This window comes from Cinclus cinclus, chromosome 1 (genome assembly GCF_963662255.1).
Source record: "Cinclus cinclus chromosome 1, bCinCin1.1, whole genome shotgun sequence".
In the NCBI taxonomy this organism is placed as follows: Eukaryota; Metazoa; Chordata; class Aves; order Passeriformes; family Cinclidae; genus Cinclus; species Cinclus cinclus.
In genome coordinates, this window is record NC_085046.1 from 43,105,380 (window position 1) to 43,132,426 (window position 27,047).

Here is a 27,047-nt window from a genome sequence, read left to right on the forward strand (position 1 = left end):
CTGTGATTAAGTCCAGCTTTGTTTATTTGGCAGTCTTATAAAAGTGTTCAGTTTTTACAGTGTCTCATGAACATTATTAATATATTGGTATTCTGAGTGTAATTAAATCTCCATTGAAACTGGTACCCTCTGCTTTGAGGTGAAGCTCTCCTACACAGAAGTATGATCTGGCATATCCCATATATACAAATGACTTTTCCTTGCTGTCTGTGAGGTACAGCTCCATGGAAGCTGTCTCGTAAGCTTTCTTTGGGTTCACAGGGTAGGCACATGGATTCCTTGCCCTCTTTGCTAAAGGACGATGGATGGTTGGTATCTGCTACATTTTAGGGACCAATTTTTTATTTTAATTTTTTTTCTTACTCCGAAACCAACCCTGCGACCTATGAGAAAGTTGGAGACAAGTTGGTCAATGGAAGAATATTAACAGTTCAGCAACAGTAACGCTGAGGGTCTAGAAAGTAATTTCTTATTTAAGCTAGCTACCTTATTGTTATAAGGTACCTTACTGTTATAAGGGACACTATTTAGGAGGGAAGATGTACCACTCTACATGATAAAATCAGGACAGGACAAGCTAGACGAGACGTCTGGTAATTCTTTAGAGGAGAGAATTACCAGGTCTAAGAACATCAGTCAACAAAAACACACACAAGGCAAGTAGGTTTAGATTTTGGGGGGGCTGGGGGGTGGTATTTTTATTTGGGGTTTTTTGTGTGCATTTGTGTGGTTTTCCTTTTGCTGCTCTTCTTAGCTGATGACAATCCTGCAAAGAACTTTCCAATTTTCAAAACTTTTCAAGCTGGCTGAAACAGAGTGGTAAACCCTTGCTTACAAACCCATTTTCTGAATAAGAGGAAAATATCCAGAGAGCTATTACAAAGTGTTAACTCTTAGTGCTCTACTGTAACCCCTTCAAGAACTACTTTTGATTTTTTTATTTACAACTAAATCTTAAAAATCAAATTTGGGTTGTGTATTGCTCCTGTCAGTTTTATATACCTTTTCTTTTGCCAGGTTACTGCATTCCCAAAATAATAAATTCTTCCTAATCAGAACAAGGGCTGAAAGTAATAATATTTAATTCTACTATAAAAGAGAAAAAACACTGTGGAAGGCAAGTACTCCTTTGAAGTGAAGGCCATTTGCATTTTTGAAACTGAATCAAATTAATCTTAACATCAGTTGCCTTTGAAATATTATAGTAGAGTTTGAATTAATTCCCCACTTACATTTCTTTTTTTGTAAAAAGTCTTTTTGGTATGTATTTAAGTTGATGCATGCATTTATGGACTGAGTGAGAATAGAACTCAGACTGATTCTTTCAATGACTCAGGTATTCAGAAATACAACAGGCAGGTAGATTTTATTAACATTTCTTTATCTGATGGCAAACTATTTTGTATCACTAGGTTTTCCCAGCTAATACAAACATTCTTGTATTTTAAGGGATTCAGTAAGATTAAATAGTGAAAGTATTGCTTAAGGTTTAAGAACAGGAAATCTGGGCATAATCATCATTCTGATTGCTCACTGGAAGTATTTTTATTGAACAGAGTGGAATTTGACAACAGCTTTAACTGTAGATGATGATGTATTTAGATACCCTAGTTTCCCAAGGAAACCAATTAATTTTGCACAAGTCACTTGAATGAAAGTTTGCCTAAGGCTGAAGTAACCCTGCAGGTAAAACTTCAGGTTAAATAGTATTTTCAAAGATTTTTCAAAATTACCGTTTCTTCAGAAACAACTTTAAAGGCTTGTAGAAAGGCAGGAAGGGTTGATGATACAAAAATACACGAATCCTCTAAACCATGCTTTTACAATACAGAAATAAGAACTGCTCCTTAAGAGTTTATGCAAGTGGTTCAGCTTAATTTGTTATAGTCCTGGCACTTAGCCTAAGAGCCATCAAGTCCATGTTTCTGGTATTAGCTACAACTTGAGCTAGTAACTCATGTGTGTACCCATATACAGTGAAAAAAGCTCACCCTGTACCATTTAGTCTGCAAAGTTAAGGCAGAATTCATGAAGACAAATGTCAGTCCCAAAACAGTACATAATCCTCGGAAAAATGGATTTGTCTTAGTCATTTTACATCTACTTGAAAATATCCATGGAGACTGCCCTTTCTTGGGGCAGGCTGGTATCACCTTTGTCCATGTTCCAGCAAAGTGTTTGGTGATAATGCACTTTTTAAGCTGAACGTGTCTCCACTTGATGAGTGTCGAGAAGTTGCTTTTCCACCTATCAACAAAGTCTCTGCTTCTTTTATTTCCATAGCTCTCTTGTAAAGTTCAGCTGCCTTCTCAAAGTCTCCCCTTTCATAGCTTTGGAAAAGAGTATAACAAAGTTGAAAAAAGAAAATAAAACAAATCTCTCAATTACTTTAAACTGAAATATACACCATACTATCAACTTACTTAGTGTACTTAAAACTCTGCTTTCGCAGAAACTACACAAGCCCAGATGTTTTCTTTCATGCAGTAATTGCATTTATAGGGTTAAATCATAGGATCTTACCTTAGCACAGCCAAGTTTTTCAGTGTTTCCCCCACACGAGGATGCATGTGTCCAAAGCTGTCTTCATAAATCTTCAGTGCACGTTCATAGAGAGGTAAAGCTTCAATCTGCTTTTTCTTTGAGCAGCAGAAAGTTTTTTTGTTACAGATGTGTATTTCTTTGATGTAGGTGTGTATTACACTGGCTTTTTTTTTTTTTGCCAGCATAGTATCAATGCATCCCAGATACAACGTGGTGCCTACCAGTCAAAGCAATTATCTTTTCCCTGTATACACTGCCCTTGCCAAATATGCTTTCAATGTTTAAAATGGAACCTGAGAATTTGCAAGTACTCTAAGGAATTTCCCTTTAGAATATGGTCAAGTTTCTTTGTTTCATTTGGACACAATTAATAAAAAAGCCTAAGGCAAGAAAACTAAACGTTAGGCATGACAAACTTACCATTTGACAGTAAAGGACAGCCAGGTTTACGAGAGCAGTTGCTACACTCGGGTGTTTTGGTCCAAATGACTTCTGTCGAATTTCAACTGCTAACTCATACAGAGGAACAGCCTTGTCAAGTTTTCCCTAGAAATAGCAGGAAAAAATATAATTTGGTTCTCTTGTATCAAGATGGTAACAGTAAGGAGTATTTTAAGCAAAAGCCTTAGAGAAGATCAAACTGTTTCTAGAATAAGTGGTTAACTATGGTTAGTTAATAGATATTTTCTGCACAGATTGTTAATCATGAATATTTATTAGAACCTAATTTTCCAAAATACTGGGCATATTCAACTCCCAGCTAATGTGTTTCTCGGCTAGGTCTATTTCTTCCTTTCTTAATTTTTTTTATCCACCAGTGTCTCATTGAGAAGAACGTAAAAAGAGTTTTCAGTTGTACTTTTATTTAAATAGTTTACTCTGGTGACTTTTAATTTGTGCTCCTTCATACTAGCAAAGAGGTTTTTGATGCAAATATTGAGTGGTTTTCCAGTTTCTAGCAGTATGAAAATGAGAAGCTAAAGTGAGCAGAAAATACTGTGACCCAAAACCATTTAATGCACTCAACAGCAGGTAAAAGTTTTAGCAAAAACATGAGCAAATTTGATCCAAGAGATTATCCTCAAGGTCTTTTTTCTCTTTGAAAAAACAGTAAAATGTGAAAATATAAAATAGATAAAAGTTTTATAATCCACTGAACTTGATCTTGGTTCAACACTTGGAAAGAATATGTCAGTATTACACTAATAATAGCAAATGGTTAGAACAACCATCTACAAACAAAAATACTCATAATACATTTTGAGATTATGAAATGGAGAAGTTTATACTCTGGCTGATTTTACTTCTCGCAGTGTATTTTGCACAGGAGTAATGCTCATCTTTCACTGAGTCAACATAAGCAGAAGGTGTCTCAACCAGACAGTTCATTTGTGAACTGCTCTTTCCCTCATAATTCTAAAAGTTGCCCTTAAATTGACTGTAAAGTTCAAGGTCATTGTGTAAACAGAGCTATTCCTACCCCCTAAAACCTTATTTTTTCCATTAAGACAAAGACATTACAGTTAATTTAGGTGATCAGAAGAGGTAACAGGTGTGTGCTCACCATCTTTTTGTACAGCACTGCCAGGTGTTTCACAGTGTAAGCTAAGGAGGGGTGATCTGGAGCCAAGGCTCTCCTCCTGATGTCCAGAGCTTTCTCATAGAGCTCCTCAGCCTTGTCATAGTGCTTCTTCTCATTGTACAGGGCTGCCAGGTTGTTCAGAGACTGCGCGCAGTCTGGGTGGTCGCATCCCAGAACTCGCTCCCGCATTTCCAAGGAGCGCTTCAGGAAAAGCTCTGCTGTCCTACACGACATATTTGCTCATCAATATTTTAAAGCTGGTAACATCTGTACAGGCTGAAGTGCCTGTTTGAAACAACAAATACTCATAGCAGAATCTGTTTGGATCTCACAAAGTGGAAAAGACTCCATAATGTCACCACTGAAATGAAAGACACATTTTTATCCCTCTATAGTAGGGTGCTACTATTCCACTACAGCTTTACAGCAACTCCATTATCAAAACTACAGGTGATCCCTCCATAAGACTGTTAGCATCCATTATTACTAGGCAGCTCCTCATCCTGACATCGACACAAACCCTGTCATGCTATTCTCAAGAGGTCAGCTTAGTAAATCAGAAAAATCCATTTTACATTAGAGAGAAAAAAAAAGACTATTTATACACAGAACTGTAGGTTCAATTCTGGAGCTCTTAGACTTAGAAATGTCAAAAGATGTTCACTCTATGCAAGAGCTGGAGGATGATGCGATAAATTCATTATTCATTCAATTTATTCATTAAGTGACATATTCTGCCACTGATTTCATTTTAACTACATGAACTCTTGGACTTGCTGGTTCAGAGCAGGGATATCAATTTTTAAAAGCTCCTCAAACATTTATTAGAAGCAAGTTTATACCTTTTCTCACCTACAAAATAGTGGAGATACATCTACTCTTGAATTATGTTATGTTTAACAGGAACTACATATGAAAAACATATGGAATATTAAACAATCCTGTATGAGATTAGACAAAATATTGCTCTTCTATAATCAGTCACTTCATGAGGGTAAACTGATTGATGAAAACTCCACTTGTCCAACAACTGGCAAAAATCAATTCCTTCACTGCAGAGATTGTGATTCTGTATGCAGATCCTAAATAATTATGTACTTCTGTAATTATCCAAAAGTTACAGGTGCCTCAAACATCAGATACAGGTACACAAAGAACTGGAAGCAAAAATACTTCCAGAACTCACTCTGTGCTTTTTTGCTTTTTTATCTCTGCTTTTAGAACACCTTTGGGCTGTTCTGACCTTTTTTGGTTTTAAACAGGACATCAGGGTAAAATCTGAGGGATTACAAGCACAATGAATATTTAGGTCATGACTTCTTGTAATACTGTCATAGAAAAACAGCAATCCTGCTGTTCAAAGATGAGCACTGCAAAAGAGACCACTTCACTACAAAATAGTGAAGCTGAGTAGAGGAGGCACAAATTTTAGAAAGAACTGGTATTTGCAACAAAGGCTAACTGTGGAATATCAATTCTGAATGCAGGAAGCGCACTGACTCGGTAAATACCCACATATCAACAGCACCAAATAGAAAATAGAAGTAAATTTCACAGTGAACAAAACCCAGCAGAATGAATACAGGACAGTACTACAACAAGCATTTGATCATGTGTCTGCATTAAGTGCTAGATCTCCATGCTCTGCCTCCATTCAGACATCTGAGAACACTCAGTGGATGTGTCACAATCAGTACAACTCACTCAAGATTATTCTGCAGGTAGTAGAGAACTCCAAGCTCGTTGAGGGTTCGAGCATTATCTGGTGTATCCTTGCCTAATGTGAGCTCTTCCAGTTGCAGGGCTCTTTGACGCAGGAGAGCAAAGCCACGCTATAGCAAAGAGAAGGAGATGTAAGCCAGTCACCAGTACTTTTGAAGTTTAACACTAAAGACAGAAAAACCAAAAGACTTAGTTTGGTGCCAAAGTAACACAATAATCCTCCTTAAGTTCTATTTTTGAGCTATATGGCAAGTGCTTACTTACAATCTATCAGCAAATTGCACAAAAAAAAGTGAATTTTTGGTGAAAACTTCCAGGCAATACAAGTTACTGTGCTGTCACACTGCTCTCCCTGTATCAGACATGCTAATTAGCTTAAGCTTCACAGTTCAAATAACCAGTTCAGATCAAATTCTTAGGTTTATAAGCTCAAAACTTAAAATCAATATAATCTCCAATCCCAAACACAACATACAAATGCATATAAAATACTACTCAAGGCTTCACATCAATCTTTTTAAAATGGACAGACAAATTAATGCTTACAAACAAATCAAAGTAAAAGGTACAGCTGTTTTTACACACTCTACCTATTTTTGCAGTCTTGATAAAAATATTTTTGCAGAACTCATTACAGAAATAGACCAAATCTTCATGAACCAAATTCATTCTTATTCAATCACTGTGGAAATATCAACATGTTTATTGTTTTTTTTTACTTTCATCAGAGCTACAACTTGAGCTCTGGAGCCATTAGCTGGACACTTATAGAACAGGCATTACATGATAGACCCTTAGTTCAAAAAAGACAAGGGAAACTCTGTAGCTGAAAAACAACACAGAAGAAGAAAACATGGGAAAAAAACTCTGTATATCACCTAATGTTTTTACTGGGGTTTTCCATTGCAGTAAGCACTGTATTTACTAGTAGGATAAATGCCTGAGCTGTTCTGGAGAACACCTTTTTCCATTATCACTTTGACACACAGTCGTATCAGCTGTAATTCCACACCTCTGAAACATATATATCCACTTCTTTCTTTTCCACTTCTCTCAACTCCATTCGCATTGTACTGATACATCTCCACTTCCAGCAGAGTTGAAAGGGCAGTTACCAAATCTGCTGCTAAGGTACTTCACTACCTATGCCCACAGTTTTCAAAAGCCCTGGAGCATTGTCAGCTCTGCAGACACAATCTGTCATCTGTTTAGCACTGCCGCAACATGCCCTGCATCTCTTTTTAAATATCAAGTACTTACTTACCAGACTGCCTTTCTGCCTTGCTGCTTTTTGGCGTATTCTGAAGGACTTTTTCCTCAGTTGCTCAGCTTGTTCATATCTGAAAGTAATTTGTAGTGTGAGAAGAATGTCAAATGTAGCATCAATAAGCAAGCTGAAAAGATTCTAAGTTACTTCAGTGTACAGATTTGAAAATTTACCATTCTTGAGAGTAATTCCACTTTTTTTCAAATATAAAATTTACAGAATTATTAGGGACAAACAATGTTTCTCTTTTATCTCGACAAGATTTTTGTTAAACTAAGCAAAATGTTGACCCCTCCTATGTGACCTGCTACAAAAGTAAAGAGGGGATGTTCATGCTTGCATTTGAACATATGAAACTCAAAAAAAAAGAACCAAAGAAAAATTATGGCTTCAGGAAGAAAACTTTTGCTGTTACTATTTTTTTTACTACCTTCACATTAAAAACATCCAGCAGTATAATTAAGCTTACTTGTTCTGCTTTTGGTACAAGGTTGCAAGTGCATCAAGTTCACGGGCCACCCGAGGGTGTTCAGCTCCATAGGCATTTTCAGAGATTTCCAGTGCCTGTTTATACAGCTGTTCAGCATTCCCAAACTTCTTCCACTGAACATACACTCCTGCCAGCTGGTGGAGTGACTGTGCCACCCTCGGGTGGTCTGGATCCAGCGCGGTCTCTCGAATCTCCAGAGAGCGCTGCAGAGGAGCTACAGCCTGTAACAGCCAAGTCCAGTGTGAGGGCAGCAGGCAGCATCCTCTATGCTGCAATAACTTAACTACTGCTATAGAAAGCACACACTGAGCTCTGCTTTCTTTGCCTTTTTGCTGTTACAACAATCTCTAAATGTACTTACCTGACTGAGAAGACCTAGGTCCTTAAGAAACCGTCCCAGAGTCTCATACAGATCAGCCAGGCAGATCATACTTTCCTCTCCCTCACTGCTTTTTTCATATTCTTTCAGAGAGTCAAAATACTCAGCTGCCATAGAGCTCTTATCTTTCCCAACCAGCTGCCAGTAACTCAGCAATTCTGCAAAATGTCCCCTGTTTTAACAAGGAAAAGAATCTTATCTCTGATACCCCTCTATTCAGACCGATGTTAGCTTAGGAAAAAAGGCCTACATGCACAAATGTTTTTGTTATGCTGCAGCATCTACAGATACAATCCATGGAGACTAACACTATTCAACAGCAATATTTATTCCTTTACCACCCCTCAGGGTGTAAGAACAGAAAAAATACATTATTTATATGCAAACAGCATTTAGCACTTCAGCCTCTACTATATTAGTATTTCAATCTGTCAATTTTTTATTTATATTGACAAAAAATTACTATGAAATATTTATCAGGGCCAAAGCAGTTGCTACCTTTGTACCTTTTGTAAAGGTTTTGGGACACAAAGAGATTCAAAAGACACTTGTGCAGCTTTTGCTTATCACCCTGCTGTTGGAAGAGCCAGGGAAGTTCATCTGCACTTCTCCAAGTCACTCGGTCTTGACTGTTGAAAGAAAAAAAATCAAATTTAAAACTCTGACAGGCCTAACATCTTGTCAATTTGATGTGAGAACCAGGCAAGCATACAATTTCCATACCTGATTGTCTGAACAGACAGATTACTGTAAGACCTGTGTACTCCATTTTCTTTTATGTTCATTTTAATTTCACCTCAGAAGGCACTGGATCCCCCCAGGAAGCTGCTTCTCCATCCCATATAGGCTAATCTCTACCTGCCAGAAGGACTGCAGCCCTGCAGCAGCCCACTGTCCCTCTGTGTCTCCTTTGTCTGGCACACTGCGGCCCTCTTGGCTTCCTGCTACCCAACAGTGGATGCTTGGAGGAGCAATAAACAGCAGCAGTCCACAGCTGGGACACAGTAACTCAGGATGTAAATGCAAGTTTTCAAGCTGGATATGAACTAGCAGATGTTCAGCTGTCCTACTGGACTTTCTCTTATCTATGTGCTAATTGCTTGCTGAACACAAGTGGTTTTCTGCTTCAAGTCCTAGGCAAACTCAAATTTCCTAGCATTTGCTGGGAGTCAAAAATCCATGGGGGGTTGGAGACCAAAAAATAACTGATAAGTTATAAATTCATGCCCTACATTTCCCCATTACCACTTTATCACATCCCCATTCCCCTTCACAGATCTCATTCTTTTCCAAGATTAAAAAGCAACATATCAATAAATAAACTTCCAAACTGACAATTTTGCATAGTTATTCTGCCATAATAATTTACTAAACTCAGGTATATGAAGAAAACAAAAATATCTATGAGGCATGAAATCTGCAACTGAGCACTACTTGAAGAATTCTGACCTACCTTAACTGCATGGTGAAATATTCCACTAGTTTTTGTCTATAGGCAGAAATAACACGTTCACCTGCTTCCATATACTCTAGTTTTACCATCTCCCAAGCCTGAAAAAGAGTATAATTAAAAGAAAGAGAATGCATTTAATTTGTTTAAGTGCTGATGATTCACAGGGTGATGAAACACATCTCATCTTGTAGAACTGCAAATCTTTCAATGAAAAAGGCACTACAAACAAATTGCCTTCCCTTAGAACACAGCTCTGGTTATTCAAGCAATATTCCTTTCTCTTTCAATTCTTCTTGGGTTTTTTTGGGAAGCCAGTGTTCTCTAGGATACGTGGAGTTAACAATTCATATATTAGAAATTTATGAAGGTTTGAAAGGCCAGATTTTCAGCAATACCAGTTTATCCCAGCTCTGGTAGTTTTCAAGGCGTTTCTAAATCAGACCAGATGTTAAGGAGAATGGATGAGCAAACATCAATATTTCAAGGCCTACTAGCTAACAGCAGAACTTATCTAAAAAACAGGGGTTGGAGTTAGGAGTTGGAGTTTCACTTCCACATGTTTAGAATAACAAACTTTACCTGGTGGTGCTGGAACTTCAGCAAACCACAGCCATATGTCAGCAGACACATTTTGTGCAGGCTGTGAAGGAGTGAGGCCAGCACTGCAGAAGTCAGCTCAGGATAAAGCTCCATCAACTCTGACTCACTCATCCCATTATGGCTGACACCAATGACACACAGTATCTGTGTGAAGCAGAAAACAAGATTTCACACAGTTAGTGATATTTCCTGGAGAACTTAGTTACACTGAAATCTCAAAAGAATAATGTTTATCACTGTGACAACTTTAAAGCTAAAGGAAAGCACCCTGCCGATACAATCCCTTTCCCTCTTCTCAAAGAAGAGACCTCAGTGTTAATGGTTTAATATTCTAACAGATGAAGTACCAAATGGGACACTCTGAGACAAACAAATGCCTCCTCAGACCTTCCTCTAAAACACTGGGAGAGAGTAACTCTATCATCATGAGTAAAATCCATCCATCAAGGTAAAACATGCTGAGGGTCTTTATTCTGCCAGAACCAAAGAAGCAACAAGTAGAAGTATTGTGTCCTAATTAAAAAAATATTTTGCACAAGAGGGAAATTCTGCAAAGGTAGGAAGGGGAGTCAGAAATGTAATAAGCAATGCCTGTATTCACAAGACACCATGTTTTGATTGCATTTACTATGCTCAGTGTAGTTAATCACTAGATCGTGGTAGTGATCAGCACGGAAGTGCTAATTCTGTATTACATCATAGTGAAAAAGCCCTGCTTTATTCTGTGAGACAACACAGAATAAGTTGATACTTAACACAAAACAGTCATACATTCTATAGTTATGCAACAGATGTAATTACATAAATTAAATTGTCCCTTCTATACTAATAATACACAGTAATATCTGAATCACACATATGAACTAATATAAATTTGAATTTGCTTTTAAGTTAAGAAAAACTCTTTACAGGGAAGAGTATTCATTTCCTGTAGAAATAGTAATGCATTCTCTGCTTACCTCTCTCAAAAGACCTTTCTCTTTATCGCTCTGCAATGATTCCTGAATTGATCTCAGAACAAGCCTGTACAGTGACACTGTGTCTTGGCACTGGCAACACTGCTGAAGAATCTCATCAATATTTCCTGTATTTCCAACACTGAGCAGAAGGACAAAAAGGGTAAGATTTAGAATATTAATTTTTTCTGAGCAAGATTGATTTGAAGCTACAAAAGAGCTCTATCTCAAATACTCTCTGGATTCTTACTGGGTTCAAAAGGTGCACAGCACCTGATGAGATTTAAACAAAGAAGAGGTGAGCTCTTCTGAGCCAGTTTCTGTCATACTGCCTGATTTTTCTAACTAGCTACAACAGTTTTATTAAAAACCCTATGCTGCAGTGTTTTTTTCTCCAGTAGGAGTACAAGTAAAACATCAGGATGGATAAAGATAATACCACATGCTGCTATTTCATTTAATGAATTTTCAAATCATGTTTTCAGGAACAATTGAGTCTTCTAGAACATAAAATGTGAACAAAAATAATGAAATCAGTCACCCAGAGTAAATTACCAATTAGTGTATCATCTTCTGGGAGTCTCTTAACTAAAAATGCATCTTTCTCAACAAGATGAAGTCTAGGTTAATAAGAAGCCAATGCACTTATTAGGTATTCTCTTGCACAACAGGGAAGATTAATTTTCTCCACAGCAGGAATTACAAGGCTAAGGACCATATGCAGGATGTTAAACTAAACAGTTGTTGAACTTCCCTGTAGCCTTAAAAATCTATGGGGCAAATTCTCTGGTGCATCAGTAAATACAATACTCCTGAATTTAACTATTTAACAACACAATACCAACATTCTCCACATACCTTTAAAAACCACTGAAGCAACTTAACACCCATAAAGAAGAGCAAATTAAAATAAAATACAAATAGAAGATCTTAAAACAAATAGATACAACTATTTGGATTCACTTGGTATCAAACCGATGACTGTATACTCTCTGATTTCTGTTCCCATTGCATTCAGAGCCAGTGAAGGGTTAAACTTCTCCACTGTTTTTTTCTAAACAAGATTCATTCTGTGTAAAATGAAAGTGTATCAAAAGGCTAATCTATTTGAAGTCTTCTAGTCTAGTGATGACCATAGTAATTTCCAAAACACTTCAACTTACCAAGCAATGGTTTTGCCCAAGAGAGTAACATACAAAGCATTGCAAGTTGTGGCAGAACGACAATGTCTCTCAAGCTTCTTCTCCTGCAACATTTTAAATAAAATCTGTGAACTGAGATGAAACTAATCATACTAATAAAACGTTCACTGTTTGATAAGAAAACAGAAGTTCTAGATATTATTCTATCTGTAACAACTGAAGACTATAACAAGGTAAGTAGTGCACAAAATACTGCGCACATTTCCAGCTATAGGAGCATATGAGTGAAAATTCCCATTTGAATTTAAGATGAAGAGTTAGGATCCAACTTTATATCTCAACATGAAGGTTATCTTACATAATCAGTCTCAAGGGAAAAGGTAAAATACTGTTTTTCCCACTCTGTCAATCATTGTTACAGTATTATGCAACAATAATTAATTAAAACATAATTAAACCTTCTGGTAATCTAAAATAGAATAACACATTTACAGCCGTATGTGCAACTGCACAGTTCTTCTGTTAAAAATGTATGTTGTTCCATCTGTGTTTCAGTGCTATAAGCCATAGGGTAAAAAATACTCAAACTTAATGCTATCTTGAATTATATTTATTTAGCTAAATATAATTCTTTATTTTGGCAGCTGGGCTTATTTAATCCATGTTTTTATTAAAAGTTATACTAGAGTAAGATATTTTAGAAAAAACTGCAACAGACATACCTGCTCTTTAGTCAACTTAACATTTGCAGAGTTACATTCTGCACTAATGAGAGATTTAACATCTTTGGAATTCAGTGGATCAAGATGAAGAGTGGGCCATAACCTTTGGTAAGAGAGAACAAAGTCATATTTGAACCTTATTAAATAGCACACAAAAGGGAAAAAAAAAGACATCAGAGTTCCAGGGCTTTTTAAAGATTTATATCAAAGCAGTAATTGAAGTTGTTCTCTGCTACTATGAATTTCTAGTCATCTGAAGTAAAATTTCCACTTTTAGCCTTATCCTGAATCTACATCACGGTACTGCAGTTCTTGATGTGCATCTGACTGCATTTAATATTGTCTTTCATACAGTCATGTGGATAGATCCATCACAGTAAAATAAGAATCTGGTTTTCCAACAGCTAAAATCTGTCATTGAAGCTTCAATAGAGAAGCTCTCATTTTCCTCATAGCCTGCAAAATCTTACTATATTAAATCTCCACATCTTGACAAATCTGTCTGCTCTTCAGTGAGTAAGTGCAATTTAAAACAATAATCCTAAGCCAGGATACTCTGACACATCACAGAAATATAACATACCTCCATGCCTGCGGACATGTTTCTACATTCACTGATACAATCACTCTCACGTTCACTGGCAGTGGATCTATCAACCACTTCATATGCTTCTCAGCTTGCTTTAAAACAAATTTTAATTTCTTAACACAGAGGTTGTTCAAAACAATGCCAGAAGTTGCTATGTTTCATTAACTGTGCAACCCAATGAAAGGAGTCTTAAATTCCCCAGTGTCCTTTAAAATCTTTCATGATCTGGTCCTCTAGACAGTGCTAAATGACCCATTTATATGTATCAGTACAACTGTACACTAAATGAAGCAGAGAGAATACTATTGTTGAAATGTTCACTTCATAAAAACCAGTCTATTTACATGCTCAAAAGTCAGCTCGTAGCCTTGAATCTTTGGATAGGCAGTGTAACCAGACTGCTCAAAAATTAAGGTGTAAAGATAAAATTCAGCAGGAAAAAAAAAATCAAAACAACCCCAAAAAAATTTATCTACAAAAATAACTCAACTGCACTTTTTACAAAACTATTATCTATACGTTCTATTCAGAGCAAAGCAAACACTAACATTTCTGTTACATAGCTATGGCTGAATCTATTACAATAGTCAAGATTCTTCTTAGACTGCCAAATGGCAAAGATTTTGAAAACATACCTGTATTTGGTCAATAGAGTCAATAATTATAATAATGCTGCCTTGATGACGTGCAGAAAGTTTTTCCAGCCAACGGGGAAACTCTTCCAGAAGTTTAGCTGGATCGAAAGTCAGAGGTGATACTAACCAAGAGTGCTGCATAAGCTGCAGAATTATAAACATGTACAAGAAATTCTACCTTTAAAATCATCTAGGATAGTTGAAAGAAGTCATATAGACACAAAAGGCAAAAAAACCAAAAACACTCCTTCCCCCCTACCTCACCCTCCCCCCAAAAAAACTTCCATGTGATTTGGGGGCAATTTTTCTAGTCAAGTTCACACAGAGTTTTTTCCTTCTAGTATATGCAGAAAGTTGGCATATGCAGAACAAAAAATATTTCTTGAAGTCAGTGTTTAAATTCTAGAGAGATAACCTTTACACAATAGACAAGAAATATGGAGACTTAAAGGACTTGAAGTTTCATAGATTAAACATCTAAGACAGATGAGAAAACTGCAAGCACAACTGAATTCATTTTTCTACAGGTTTTAGTACTATAAAGCCCTTAGTGCCACTCCAGGATGGAAAAAGCAAGTTCAGACCCTGGCAGAAAAAGGATCCTTCTTGTTCCCCATGTATTTAGTGCCCAATTAAAAATAAATTAATATAGGAGAGAGCCTAGTCTAGGAACGAGATGGTGCCAAGTGGCCAATACAGCCTCAGGTTTCTAAGCACATAGACACAAGAGGTACCACCTGCCTCTTTCATTGGTCAAATGGCAGGGAATTTTGGAAGGAGGTTATATGGTTTTATAAGTCATCAATATAGGTCACTGGAAACATAACTGCTAATGCTAATCAATTACGAACATCCCAGAGATGCTATTTAATTGAGCTATATTAAGTGCATAGGATCAGACTCCCCTCATTCTATATTGCCTTACATTTCAAAAACTCACAGAAGATTTTGGATTGGAAGGCGCTTTAAAGGCCATCTAGTCAAACTCCTTGCAATGAGCAACCAGATCAGGTTGCCTAGAGCCCTGACCAATGTGAACCTGAATATTTTTCTGCTATAGTTGTATTACTTTTCACTGATGCTAAAAAATTTATAGAAAATGTTATCTTTGCACACACACACACACACACACACACACACACACACACACACAGAAAGATGCAATGCAGGGCATGTACAGCATTACCTTTAGAGTAAGGCGCTTAATTATCAAGGCAGATTCTGAACTAGTAGACATGGGCCTCCCAACAAAGTGGTAAAGAATTAGTGTGTTTGGTGAATGCTTCTGCTGTAACTGAATCCTAATGAAAGAACAGAAGAAGAAGAAAAAAAGACTCAATAGACTAATTTTGCAAACAGCTCTTAAACAAAAAGCATCAGTTTTGCCAAAGGAGATAGGGTATCTTAGTTAGATGTGTTCCATGTTTATCGTACAAAACAGGATAGACATTTCCTGAGCTATAACTGAACTTTTAATGTCAAATTCCATTTTTGCTCTCACCATTATTGATAGCAATTATCAAGTACTGAATCCTGGCACTGAATAGTCATGTGCCACTAAGCTTGTAAAAAGCAGTGACACCATCAATTTATTTTTATGACAGCAAATTTTGTCATAGCATACAAGTGACCATAAAATTCTATGGCTTATGGTAAATTATGAGGATTCTTTCTTCATTTCAGACCCTTCCTGTGTATCAGAGAAGGGTAAGACTATTGAGCTATCAAAACCACATTGTAATGCTGTGCAAAGAAAGATACACAAGTGATGCCTTATTGTAAGGTGTTGCAGCTGGAGTCAGGGAACTGCTAAAGGCAGATGAAATTAGCTACTTAAATATCATAAATCTTTCCAGGATGGTTCAATAACTTCAGTGCTTTGTAAATGCCCCCATTTTACCTCTTATTACTGACACAATGCTTGAAATGTAAAGGAAACTTTTTCCTTAAATTTAATTCATATATATATTAAAAAAAAAAAGTAAACTACCATTTTGACAGAAGGAGGGATTTCCCAGAGCCTGGTCCTCCTGATACAAGCAATGGTGGAATTGGTGCTGGTGCTGCTACTAGGTCATTCAGACGTTCAAAATACTATAAAAAAGAAGCAATCATTATAAATATTCCAGTTTAAGGAAGAAATATAGTGCCTGGTACTGTAAACCATTTAGATTCAAAATACATGTACCAATTTATTAAGGTAAAGGAGCAACTACTCAAATGCAATACAAGTGTAAATAAACGTTGCAAGGAAACACATAAATCACAAATTTATTATCTCTTCTTTAGAAAGTGTAAAATTAATTAACACTTTCTTCAAAACTCTGTTTAGAATGGAATCTTCAGTGCTAATAAACTTAATCAGTGTTACAGTAAAGCAACTGCATTCTATGTTCAAGCTTCCTTGCCCCTCTTTCCCCACACTGCTCCACTGCACTGGATATGGTTGCCAGTTAAGGTTGGCATCTGCCATGAATTACTATTTTGAGCATACAAAAGCATACAAAAGGAGGCTTTCTTTCAGCATATGAACGTCCAAAAATGTTGCAGCAGATGATAAAATAAACCAAAGCAAAATGCTCTTCACCCGCTTGGGAGAAATATTTTGTCTTTAAAATAAAAGGTTCATTTAGATACACATAGGTATTTTTTCTTTAATGTTCTATTATTCTGTTTTTCTAGAATGTAGTAGAGACGGAACAATCCTCCAAGCCATTACCAATACAGGACTGGTGAAGTAAAAGAAAATATTGTGCTAGTAAAATAGGCATGCAGAAAGTTTAAATAGGGGTACTAAGAATTTAAATACAGTAACAGAAAGTGCATGCTTATGGTATATTGCCCAAATGAACTACTGCACCAATTCTGTGATAACTTTAATGTTTATCTTCCTACATTCATTATATCTTCCTGCCATATAACTGTTCCTGATACTCACAACTTGAAATGTTTTTAAATATTTATTTCCAGCAATGAGTAAGTACTGAGCTATTCAGCAGCTTTCCACTATAAAGTTTCCTTTGCTCATCTTTTACAGCTGCATGATGAGATAAAATCGTTTCATTATCCATCTCCTAAAGACCTAACTCCAGGTGTCAAGAAAGAGATTGGATTTCCTTGGGGAAAAATAAAAGATAAATAAAAAAATAAAATAAGAAAAGATAGATACTCAGAGTGTTTTCTATTGATGACCAACCTCTAATAGGATGCTCTGTTTCTGGCACACTGTTATAGTGCTTTTCTCCAGTGCACGCACAACAACTACTTCTTCATCAATGTCATTCAACAACACACCAACTGGCATCTCTCCCAGAAAAGAAATATACCATCTATATCAGACATATGGCTTCTTCCAGTGTAAGGAATGACAGCCTTAAGGATGCTCTCAGACACAGCTTCTTCTGTAGAAGTGCATCTTGCCCAACAAGGGACAGAAGTGAGTGATGACTTTCTCTTCATCTATATACCTTTTATAATGTACTCACTTTCTCAAATCCCAGCTCACATGTTGAATGAGACGCATGCTGAAAAGCTTCCATCTGTTCTTGCTCATCGTGTGCATCCCACAATACATCACCAAAAACTTCTTCTTCAGGAGCAGTAGAGTCTTCCTTATTACTCAAATCATTGCCTTCTAGGTCTGTCATTTCATACCCCAGTATATCCTAAGTCAAAAGAAATAACATGGAGAAAACTGCAACAATAGTGCAAGCACATTTGCTGTTAGTCTCAGTATGTATGTGGCTCTAGTAACACCAAAATGCTCATTTCCTTGTAGGGTAGCAGAGGACATAAATAAATAAGCAATTAAATGAAACTAAGTTAACTCTGAATGCACAGGTCTCATGACATTGATTTTAAATATCTCATAGTGGAAACAACTTACCACAAGATTAAGGAGAGAACATACCTATGATACGGATAAAGAGAAATTAAAAGCTAGTTTAGGCCCATAAATAGAACCCTTTCCTGTGGTCCTGTGTTTTTAAGCATAAAAGTGCTGCTCAGTTTGGGGTTTTATTTTCCACTTGCACATTTCCTTGCTTGCCAGATAGTAATGATAAAACAGAGAGATACTTTGAATCACATCTAAGTACCACATAGTAATCACACTGACAATAATTTAAGATCATAAATCAGCATACACATGAAAAGCTAAAATGCATCACATACTTTACCTGTTTAATTATTTTTTCCACACAATTATAGATTTCATATGCTCCTTCCTCCACACCTCCAGCATGGTCAATAATCTGAAAAAGTAAATGTCAAAGCATGACACAACTCTGAATCCAACTGAGAACAGTATTTAAGACTTCCAACAAAAACATTCTGGAACACATTTAAATTCCATTCTGTTGCCTTCCTTAGGTAAGATTCACTTGGCCTAAGAACTTTAAAAGTTGGGCATCTAGTTTCAGCTGTTCTCAACTGTTGTCTCTGTACAGAAAAATAAATCATAACTGATTGATTTTTCAGGCAGCCGGAATCTCTCTAGAGGTACATTTCATTCCCTTCAGTGGCTGCAGAGGGACCTCATATAAACAACATTGCCATTTAAATGCCTAAACACAGTTAAGAATTCTATCCTTATAGTATAGCCCTTTTTTTTTCCAGTGAAAATGCAGTGGATTGTTTTTCGCCCTGCTAATGAAAATTTAATAACATTCATAAATTTCAGCTTCATCAATCTGCACACAGAATGAGCAGCCAGAGCAATGAGCGCAATGCAATTTCTTCTAAAATCTGGGACTATTAGCATGCAGTGTTGCTTACAGCAATTTTTAAACACCATACCTTTGCTTTGTTCATGCAAGAAATTTGCTCAATTAACTGTTGAACTGTGACTGAACTGACTCTGCCATCCTCCCTTCTGTGGTAAATTAACCGGGGCTTTTCTTCTGGATTTCTCAAGAAGGCTTCTTCACAGTCCTCCAACAAACAACTAGATTGGAAATCAGCATTCTTGTGCTATATTACACTGCTGCAGTAAACAGTTCAATCAACACAAGCTCCAAAGATGGGTTTCACTGCAAAATCTAATTCAAAAGTCATATCTATTTATAGCAAAAAGCAATCAACTACTTCAACAGAGAATTTGAGAAAAATCCTGAAGCAAGAAAAAGCTAAGAGAGAGATTTATGCTACTTGTACCAAAACCAGTAAAACCATTTATTAATTTTTATGATTATTATTTGCAAATTTAAAGCTGTTTTTCCCATCATACCAATATGCAGAGTGAAAGGTAATTGCCTTGCATGGAAAGAACATGGTTTCACATACAATTAATAAGCATCATATATATGCTTTGCTGTCAGGTATCTGAAGGTTCTGTTCTAGCTCTGATCTTATTAGGAAGAGCTGTTTAGTATTTGTCCGATGTCTTGGGGGACAGCCTTTCAATTTATAGTATTTAAAAAGGAGAACTTGACACCTCCAAATTCAAAAGCACTTTGCATTTATATATGTGAATGATACCTATGGGTATCTATTGCTGTTCCACAGAAGGAACTATACTACTTGGGGATGCTGATAACAGCAGAGAGAATTGCTCAAATACTACCATCTTTACACAGGCACTGCAATTTTCCTCAGAGTTTTTCTAAGAGAAATTATCTAAATTAATACTTTCGGTGTTTCTTTTCCCTGCACATTTTGTTCTTACACATCTGTGCTCCACATATATAAAACTGGGTTATTTGGCAACAGCATATAACACATAACAGTAACATTCCTAACACAATTCAAAAGGTAATCCTTCTTTGCTGTATTTTCTTTAGTGAATCATGCTTCTTCTTCTAGAAGGTTAAGAAATTACTCACTGAACAAAGAGACCACATTCCATCACTATTTGTCATGAAACATCATGACTTCAGTAAATCAAAGCTGTCAAAAGCTAGCATAAGGTAAGACACAGGAGAGCCATGAAATTAGTCTGAAAGACAGCCAAAGCCAGGAACTAATATATGATAGAATAAACCCCAAATACTACAGACAGGTGTGAGGCTAGATAAGCAAATGAAAAACACTGAGGACATTCACATCAGCCATCTCGAATTCCTAAGACAGCCACATGCACAAAACAGAGCTGCTATTGGAAAGCAAGACATTTCTATATGTTATTAAGACATCACTCAAGCTGTATCTTAAGAGAATTTGTAGCTACAAGACAAAGAAAATGGTACAAAGTTAATACATTCTTTTAAGTTTCTTTACTAGTAAACCTAAAGTTTGAAGGAGTATCACTTTGAAGTTACTAGCTTAGGAAACATACTAAGCAAAGCATCCCATACATTTTAACAAGCTATGCACTCTGCATAAATTACCAGTTGCCATTTGTTTCACCAGCCTGGAAAATACTCACCTTGGCAAAGTTAAATGCAGGAGCAAAATTACTAATGAACTTTTTTCAATTTCCCATTTTCTTACATCCTGAAGAGGCCTTTCATTCTCTGTTGAAAAATTAACAACTTGAAAGAAGTACCCCATTGTTTCACAGACTCTCTGGAGTTTTGGAGAGTAGTTCTGAAAGCAAATGTGAGCAACAGTGCTTTATTAATAAACATGCATAGCACTAAGGACCTATCAAACAAATCTCAGTTTCTTTTCTCTAAGCAGTGTGTTCCCCTGAAGCCCTTGACAATACTTTCGCTGATTTTTTTGAAATCACACTACACCTACTAAAGCTTACAAGAAGTATTAAGCAAATTTCTGAACCAGCAATACATTGGAAACAAGACAGCATGTAAGTGAGCATAGGTTTGAGAGGTACTCACTCTAATGAAGATGGTCATGTCTGGCTGAGTCTCATCAGTACTGATAATATAACATCTTACTGTGTTACTCCACAGAGAGTGGGAAAGCAGAGGAGTAACCTGCAATAAACTGGCAACAGCAGCATCCCAGTCATCTGCCAATGGAAAAAAACTCTAAAATGAAGTCTTAGAGTCCTTCACATATCATTACACTGCATAACAGATAAATTATCACCTCTTAACATCTTGAATACTACATTTTATTTAAAATAGTGGTAGTGGTTTTTACTCAATTATTTAAATTTTACAATTTTTGAGAACTCATACCATTTGACAATGTCATACAATTTGATAATGTGGCAAAATAAAAGTGTTGAATATATTTATATTATCATCATAATCATATTTCCTCCAAAAAGGATTGATGAAATATTTTCAGGAAATCAAACTGATATCTGTAAAATAAGTAACAATATGCAGGAGTAATAAATTCACACATAACCAAACACTTTTTTTTCCTTGAGATCTACATGAATTTCAATTAGATCATGTGAATAAATGACAGCAAAACACTGCAAGAACTTCCTCTTCTGGAGAAAAAAATCCATTGCTTTCTGCAGCATTGTATGTTTATTCCTTACAGGAGCAATGAGTTTTAAAACTTTAATCTTAGAGTCTTCATTTTGTGGCTGGTCATTCTTTCAAGATAGGAAGAGGTTCTCTTCCCAGGTTGATGAAAGGCATAGTGTATGAAGCTGGAGCCATGACAGGGAAGACCCACCCCTTCCACTTTGCAGGCACAGACTTCTGAATCAGACAGCCTGAAGGATTGAACTAGAAAGGGAGAAATTGCCAGCAAAGTCAACTATATGCAGGAGAGATTTCAGAGCCAGGACAACCAGAGTCAGTGAAGGAAAGCAGAGTATCAGAAGCCAATTTATAAGAGGCCACTTGGGAAACAAATTTCAAAAGCAGTGATTATTGACAATAAAAAATGAAGCCCTGATTAGCATAACAACACATACACCCTGGTCCTGCAATCAGATTTCTGCAAGGGACCCCCTAGGCAGAGTCAAAACCCATGCAAAATCAATGAGTAAAACAGGGGTATAATTTACTCTAATACAAATGTTATGCTCATACTCAGGAAGTAGAGAATATGAATACAAATGGAAAAAAGGACATCTAGATAGTGAAAGAAGAAGCCACAATCTTCTATTGTCAACAAGGAACATACAACAAAGCACTGGTAACTGCTGTTTGCTAAAATCACTGCTGCACACACCATAGTCATATATATTAAACAAAACTGAGGTACATTTCCTTTCATTTTTACAAAGAATTCTAATAATCCTTTAATTAAATTACCCAAGAGTGGACAGAAAAGGATCTAAGAAGGAACAGAGTTACTTAACCATAGCTGGAAAAATTCCATAGACACCTACAATCCCAGGAAAATCAATTACCATTACTCACCTCTGTTTATATTTGCAAATGGTCCCTCGACATCTATGGAGCTATGAGCAAATTCAGGCCCTCTGAAAGACTGCTGAAGTTGCATCATACTACCCATGGATGGCTCACTTCCCAACACTCCTCCATTCCAGTATTCAGACTGTGCCCCAGCAGCTAAAAATTGGAAAACAAAAAACCCCTCTTCATTGTCACTACATAAGGTAAATTATCAGTCCTAAATACTCCAGCTAAAACCTACAGCCACATGCCACTGCGCATGACTTTTTTTCTCCTTCAGCAGATTTCCTCACACCTTTGTGTGCTGTAGTTCTAAATAGTTGCTTGTCCAAAGTTAATGAGAAACCACGACACCACAGGCTGAGGGTATTTCCTAATACTTGCTGTTACATAGATTGCTCACACACCCATCTGAACCCTTTCCATGTTATTGAATTACTCTTACAGCATATACAAGGTTTTGTACCTACTTCTCTGTTAAAGATCTAATTCTGCTGTTCTGGAACACACAGCAGCTGACACTGGCACATGTCATCAGCCAAAGTTTCTATCTAAGCCTCTCTCTAGTTTCAGGTGTGATTTTTGGATATCCTGGAGCATCATCCTTAGATCTAGATTAAAAACACTCAGAAAAGACTAGAAAACTCAGAATAGTTCAAGGAACAAGTTTTTAAAAGTGCGCAAGTAAACTGCATCTAGACAGTACTCTACCTTCATTTATCAATCTGTAACACCAGAAATTTAAGTTTACCACAATCTAAACCAAGTTTGCAAGTTTTGTTGCTTTTACCCTTCAAACTAGTTTGAGTTGCTTTTCATCTGGATTAATAAAACTTTTTCGTCAAAACAATATAAATACCTGTCTTCTCTTTACTGTTTGGAGACTTCAGTCACGTGCCAACATAAAGGGTTGGGGATGAAATTCTCACCTGTAACATCTGTACAATTATCATCAGAATCAGACTCTTCAGGATCAAACACTTGGATTCCCTGGGCCTGGAGTCTCTGCAGTTTTGCTTCTAGCTCTCGTTTGGCTCTCAGTAAGTCCTGAATCTCATTTTCTTTAGTTTCTCTAAAAATCTAGCAGCAGGAAGGGAAAAGAAAATCTTAACATTCATTATCTGTTGCTGAGATTCTGTTATCTACTTTCAAATGGAAAAGCAAGTTTCTAGAATTCATTTACCAGATGAGGGCATGAAAATGTGAACCCGAAGTCATCACAAATCAGAAATAAGCAGGAAACCATAGGTTAAAATTATCTGGTTTTAAAATTTTACCATTATAAACCTTAGCACACCATTCTGAAAGAAGCCTGCATTAGTATGTTCATTAAAAATGAAAAAAAACAACTCTTTTTACTTTTTAAATTTTATTGTCTTCTAAAATCGCTACATGCAAAAATTTTTCAAAGGTTCTCTTTAATTCTTCCATGTATTTATTTACAATTAAATATAATCTTGTATTTATGTTTTATTGTTGCAGAAATTTAACTTTCCTATGACAGAAATTGATCAAGCATCTCCAGCTGTCCTGTTTGTAACTTATTACCATCATGTGAGAAAGAAAACACAAATCTAGTTTTAAATTCAAAGAAACGAAGTAGTCTTCAAGTCTCATTTTCTTAAATAAGGTCAGAACCAATGCTCTTTTCATATATCTTCCAAATATGAACTACGTATAGCAACAGACAACTAAAATTAAGGACATCAAGAATCTTCAAAATAGTGAAAAACTAGATTTACTGCCCTATTTTGGGTAGCAAAAGTATCATCTGTGGCAAAGGAAAAGCAGAAACATCTGCCTGGCCTTTCAAGTCATCCCTCAAGAGAGTGAAAACTGTCTCTAATTGACTATCATAATTTTGCAGTCAAAAGACACCAATACACACTTTAAAAAGTAAGCTAAAGGTGTTACACCTTACAGCGCACTATATAAAATTTATTCAGAAATAATGGAACTCTGTGTTTATACATTCCTTCAGCATGTAGCAATTTGCAGCTCATGTTTTCTTGTCACTCTGAAATATGAATATAATCCTGTGTTCAAATTCAATGCAGGAATTTAGTTTATGATGTATTCTCCTTTTAATATTTATAAAGTTATTTCAGATTTTTTTTCCTTTTAGTCTAATAGAGAAGTCCTGGTAGTATTATTTTAATATAAATAGGCAGCTACAAGTATGACACTCTAAGCTATCTTTAAGGAGAGGCCCTCATGAAAGTTATTGGAGAAGGGTTCATTCAGGGAATGTGAAAAAGTGGCATCCACCCTTTTTAGTCATTTTCCCAGGAACAGAAAAATCAAACCATACCTTGAATTGCCTTTTGACCTTGTCTCGATCATGTTCAAAAGTAGCAGCTCTCTCCATGGCTTGGTATTTAGCTTCCAATGCACTTTCTTTCTCTCTAAGTATTTTCTGGTATGTTTTCTGAAGTGCCTGAAAACATTTAATTTTTTTCAGAGTTTTATTGCCAATAAGAGGTTTTAGATTACTTTCCAGGTCTGACTACAGTATTATCTCAGCACCCGACATCCCTCCTTACTGTAGGGCAGGGAGAATCACAGAATATTCTGAGTTGGAAGGGAACCACAAGGACCAACTCCCGGTCCTGCACAAGACACTCCAAGAGTCACACCATGTGCCTGGCAGCATTGTCCAGACACTTCTTGAACTCGGTCAGGCTTGTGCTGTGACCCCTTCCCTGGGGATCCTGTTCCAGCGCCCAAGACCCTCTGGCTGAGGAACCTCTTCCTAATATCCTGCCTAAGCTCCCCCTGGCACAACATTCCCTGTCACTGGTCACCACAGCCGCCCAGGGTGTGGACCCCATCCCCAGGCGCGCACTCTGACGGCATCCCGAAGGCTCAGCAGGAGAGCACCGGGGCACCATTTCCCCAGCACCTTGCCTTCACTCGCACCCGTCACTTTCCAGCCACAGCTCTCCCCAGGAAGCGGGACGAGTTTTTGGCAGGCTCAGCTCCGCTGCCCAGCGCCCTCACCCCCAGGGCAGCGGGCGCTACCTGCAGCTCGGCGCGCAGCCGCTTGTTCTCCCTGTCCAGCTTAGCCTCCTTCTTCACCATGGAGGCCACCTCGTTGTTCTTGCTGACGCGGAAGATCTCGTACTCCTTCCTCAGGCGCTCGTACTCGGCCACGCACTCCAGCTCCTGCACCGAGGCCGTCGACTTGAAGCTGGCCCCGATGAGGCCGCCGGGCCGGGAGCCGCCGACGCGCCGCAGGGACCCGCGCAGCAGCCGCGCCTTGGGCTTCACCTCCACCGGGATCTCGCAGGCCTCGCCGCCGCCGCCGCCGTACGTGTCCTCGATCACCTCCCCGACCGCGCCCCCCGGGCTCACCAGCGACGACGCCGTGCCCATGGCCCCGCGCCCGCCCCGGGCGAGGCTCTAACCCCGAGCCCAGGGCCCGGTGCCCCTGGCGGGACCTGGCGGCGGAGCCGTGCCCGGCGCGGAGCCTTCCCGGCGGTGGCTCCGGGCCATGGTCCCGCTCTTGGCGGCCGCCGGACGAGGAAGGGAAAGCGAGAGGAAGCTGCCCCGCTGGCCGCCTCTCCCCCCTCCCTCCCTCTCTCCCTCCCTCTCTCCCTCCCTCTCTCTCTCTTTCCCTCCCTCTCTCTCTCTTTCCCTCCCTCTCTCCCTCCCTCCCTCCCTCTCCCTCTCTTCCTCCCTCTCTCTCTCCCTCTCTCCCTCTCTCCCTACCGCTCCCGCCCCGTCCCGTTCCGCGGTGGCTCCCGGCTTGGGAGCGCTGCTGGAGCAGCCCGGGACGGGGCATCGCCGGCCGCCCTAGAGGCTGGGGAAAAGCGGAGAGGGAGACCTGGAGGGGCTGGCGGCGGGATTTTGATGCTCTCAGCTAAAAGTGACGGCGTTTTAGGGGTTAGCTCATGTGAGGTCACGGCAAACTTTCCCATCCCCGCTGCCACCGTCTGAGCCTGACCAGGGATGCTTCAGCAAAAAGAAAAACGTGCCCATTTTCTTTTCGCTGCATCTGTTTCTCTTCCAATGCCCATTTCTGTTCTCTCTGTCACCTGCCCCGGAGCCTTCAGGTTGTGCCGCATCCCGGGCTGGTCTGCACGATTATATATCCCTGTTGTCCTTGGGCAAACAGGGACGTGCAGGTGGTGCCTCAAGATTTGGTGTTGAAGAGACCTTGGAGAGGGAACTACCTCTCACCGGTCGGAAGTTGAGACCGCTGAGACCAGCTGGCACTCACCGAGGAAGAAGAACTGAGAAGAGCTGGTAGTGGCGCCGCCAAGAAGTGAGCGCTGGGCAGTGGTGCCGTGTAGTGCCCGAGGTCAGTGCTCGCATCCTGAGTGTTTCACATGAAATTTATGAATTCCCTGTTCGAAGATCTTTCCTGTGAAGAATAAGGAAGCCATGGATGATCAGTCCCGTAAATTATCTTAATGACATTTCCTTCTCTGTCTTTTTAAAAAAACCCTGTTTGGTTCCTTCACCTGTCATAGAGAATTCAGTGTAACAGATCCCCGTGGCTGAGGAGAGCATCCATTAGTTCCCAAATCTCAGAATCTGCCCTACCTTTGGTGTGAATGACAAAAATGTCACTATTTCAAAACAGATTTTGCCTCGTGTGTGTGCCACGTTTGTTAGCCATGAACAAGGGAGCCATTTCCTCTTAACAATGACGAAAAAAAAATCTTATAGATGTCTTTCCAATGAGACATTCCTGAGTTTCAAAATCTACTGGAGGGGGAAGTTACTTTTGTGT

At 38.3% G+C, this 27,047-nt stretch overlaps 1 protein-coding gene across 1 annotated transcript; it reads right to left on the reverse strand.

Annotated features, from left to right (window-relative positions):
* Positions 1 to 12: 12 nt before the first annotated feature.
* Positions 13 to 25,684, reverse strand: NPHP3 (nephrocystin 3). The gene is made up of 27 exons (XM_062509270.1): positions 25,331 to 25,684; positions 24,621 to 24,746; positions 23,239 to 23,389; positions 22,313 to 22,465; positions 20,858 to 20,991; positions 20,446 to 20,606; positions 18,879 to 19,026; positions 18,260 to 18,334; positions 17,567 to 17,746; positions 16,072 to 16,175; positions 15,268 to 15,382; positions 14,082 to 14,225; positions 13,441 to 13,538; positions 12,858 to 12,960; positions 12,157 to 12,239; positions 10,997 to 11,135; positions 10,017 to 10,181; positions 9,438 to 9,535; positions 8,491 to 8,613; positions 7,967 to 8,156; positions 7,585 to 7,826; positions 7,113 to 7,188; positions 5,831 to 5,958; positions 4,109 to 4,349; positions 2,965 to 3,090; positions 2,524 to 2,639; positions 13 to 2,330 (listed from the first exon to the last, which is right to left on the reverse strand). Exons 1-27 carry the CDS (start codon positions 25,682 to 25,684, stop codon positions 2,150 to 2,152), a joined length of 3,954 nt encoding a protein of 1,317 aa, XP_062365254.1. The 3' UTR covers positions 13 to 2,149.
* Between the last annotated feature and the right edge of the window lie 1,363 nt (positions 25,685 to 27,047).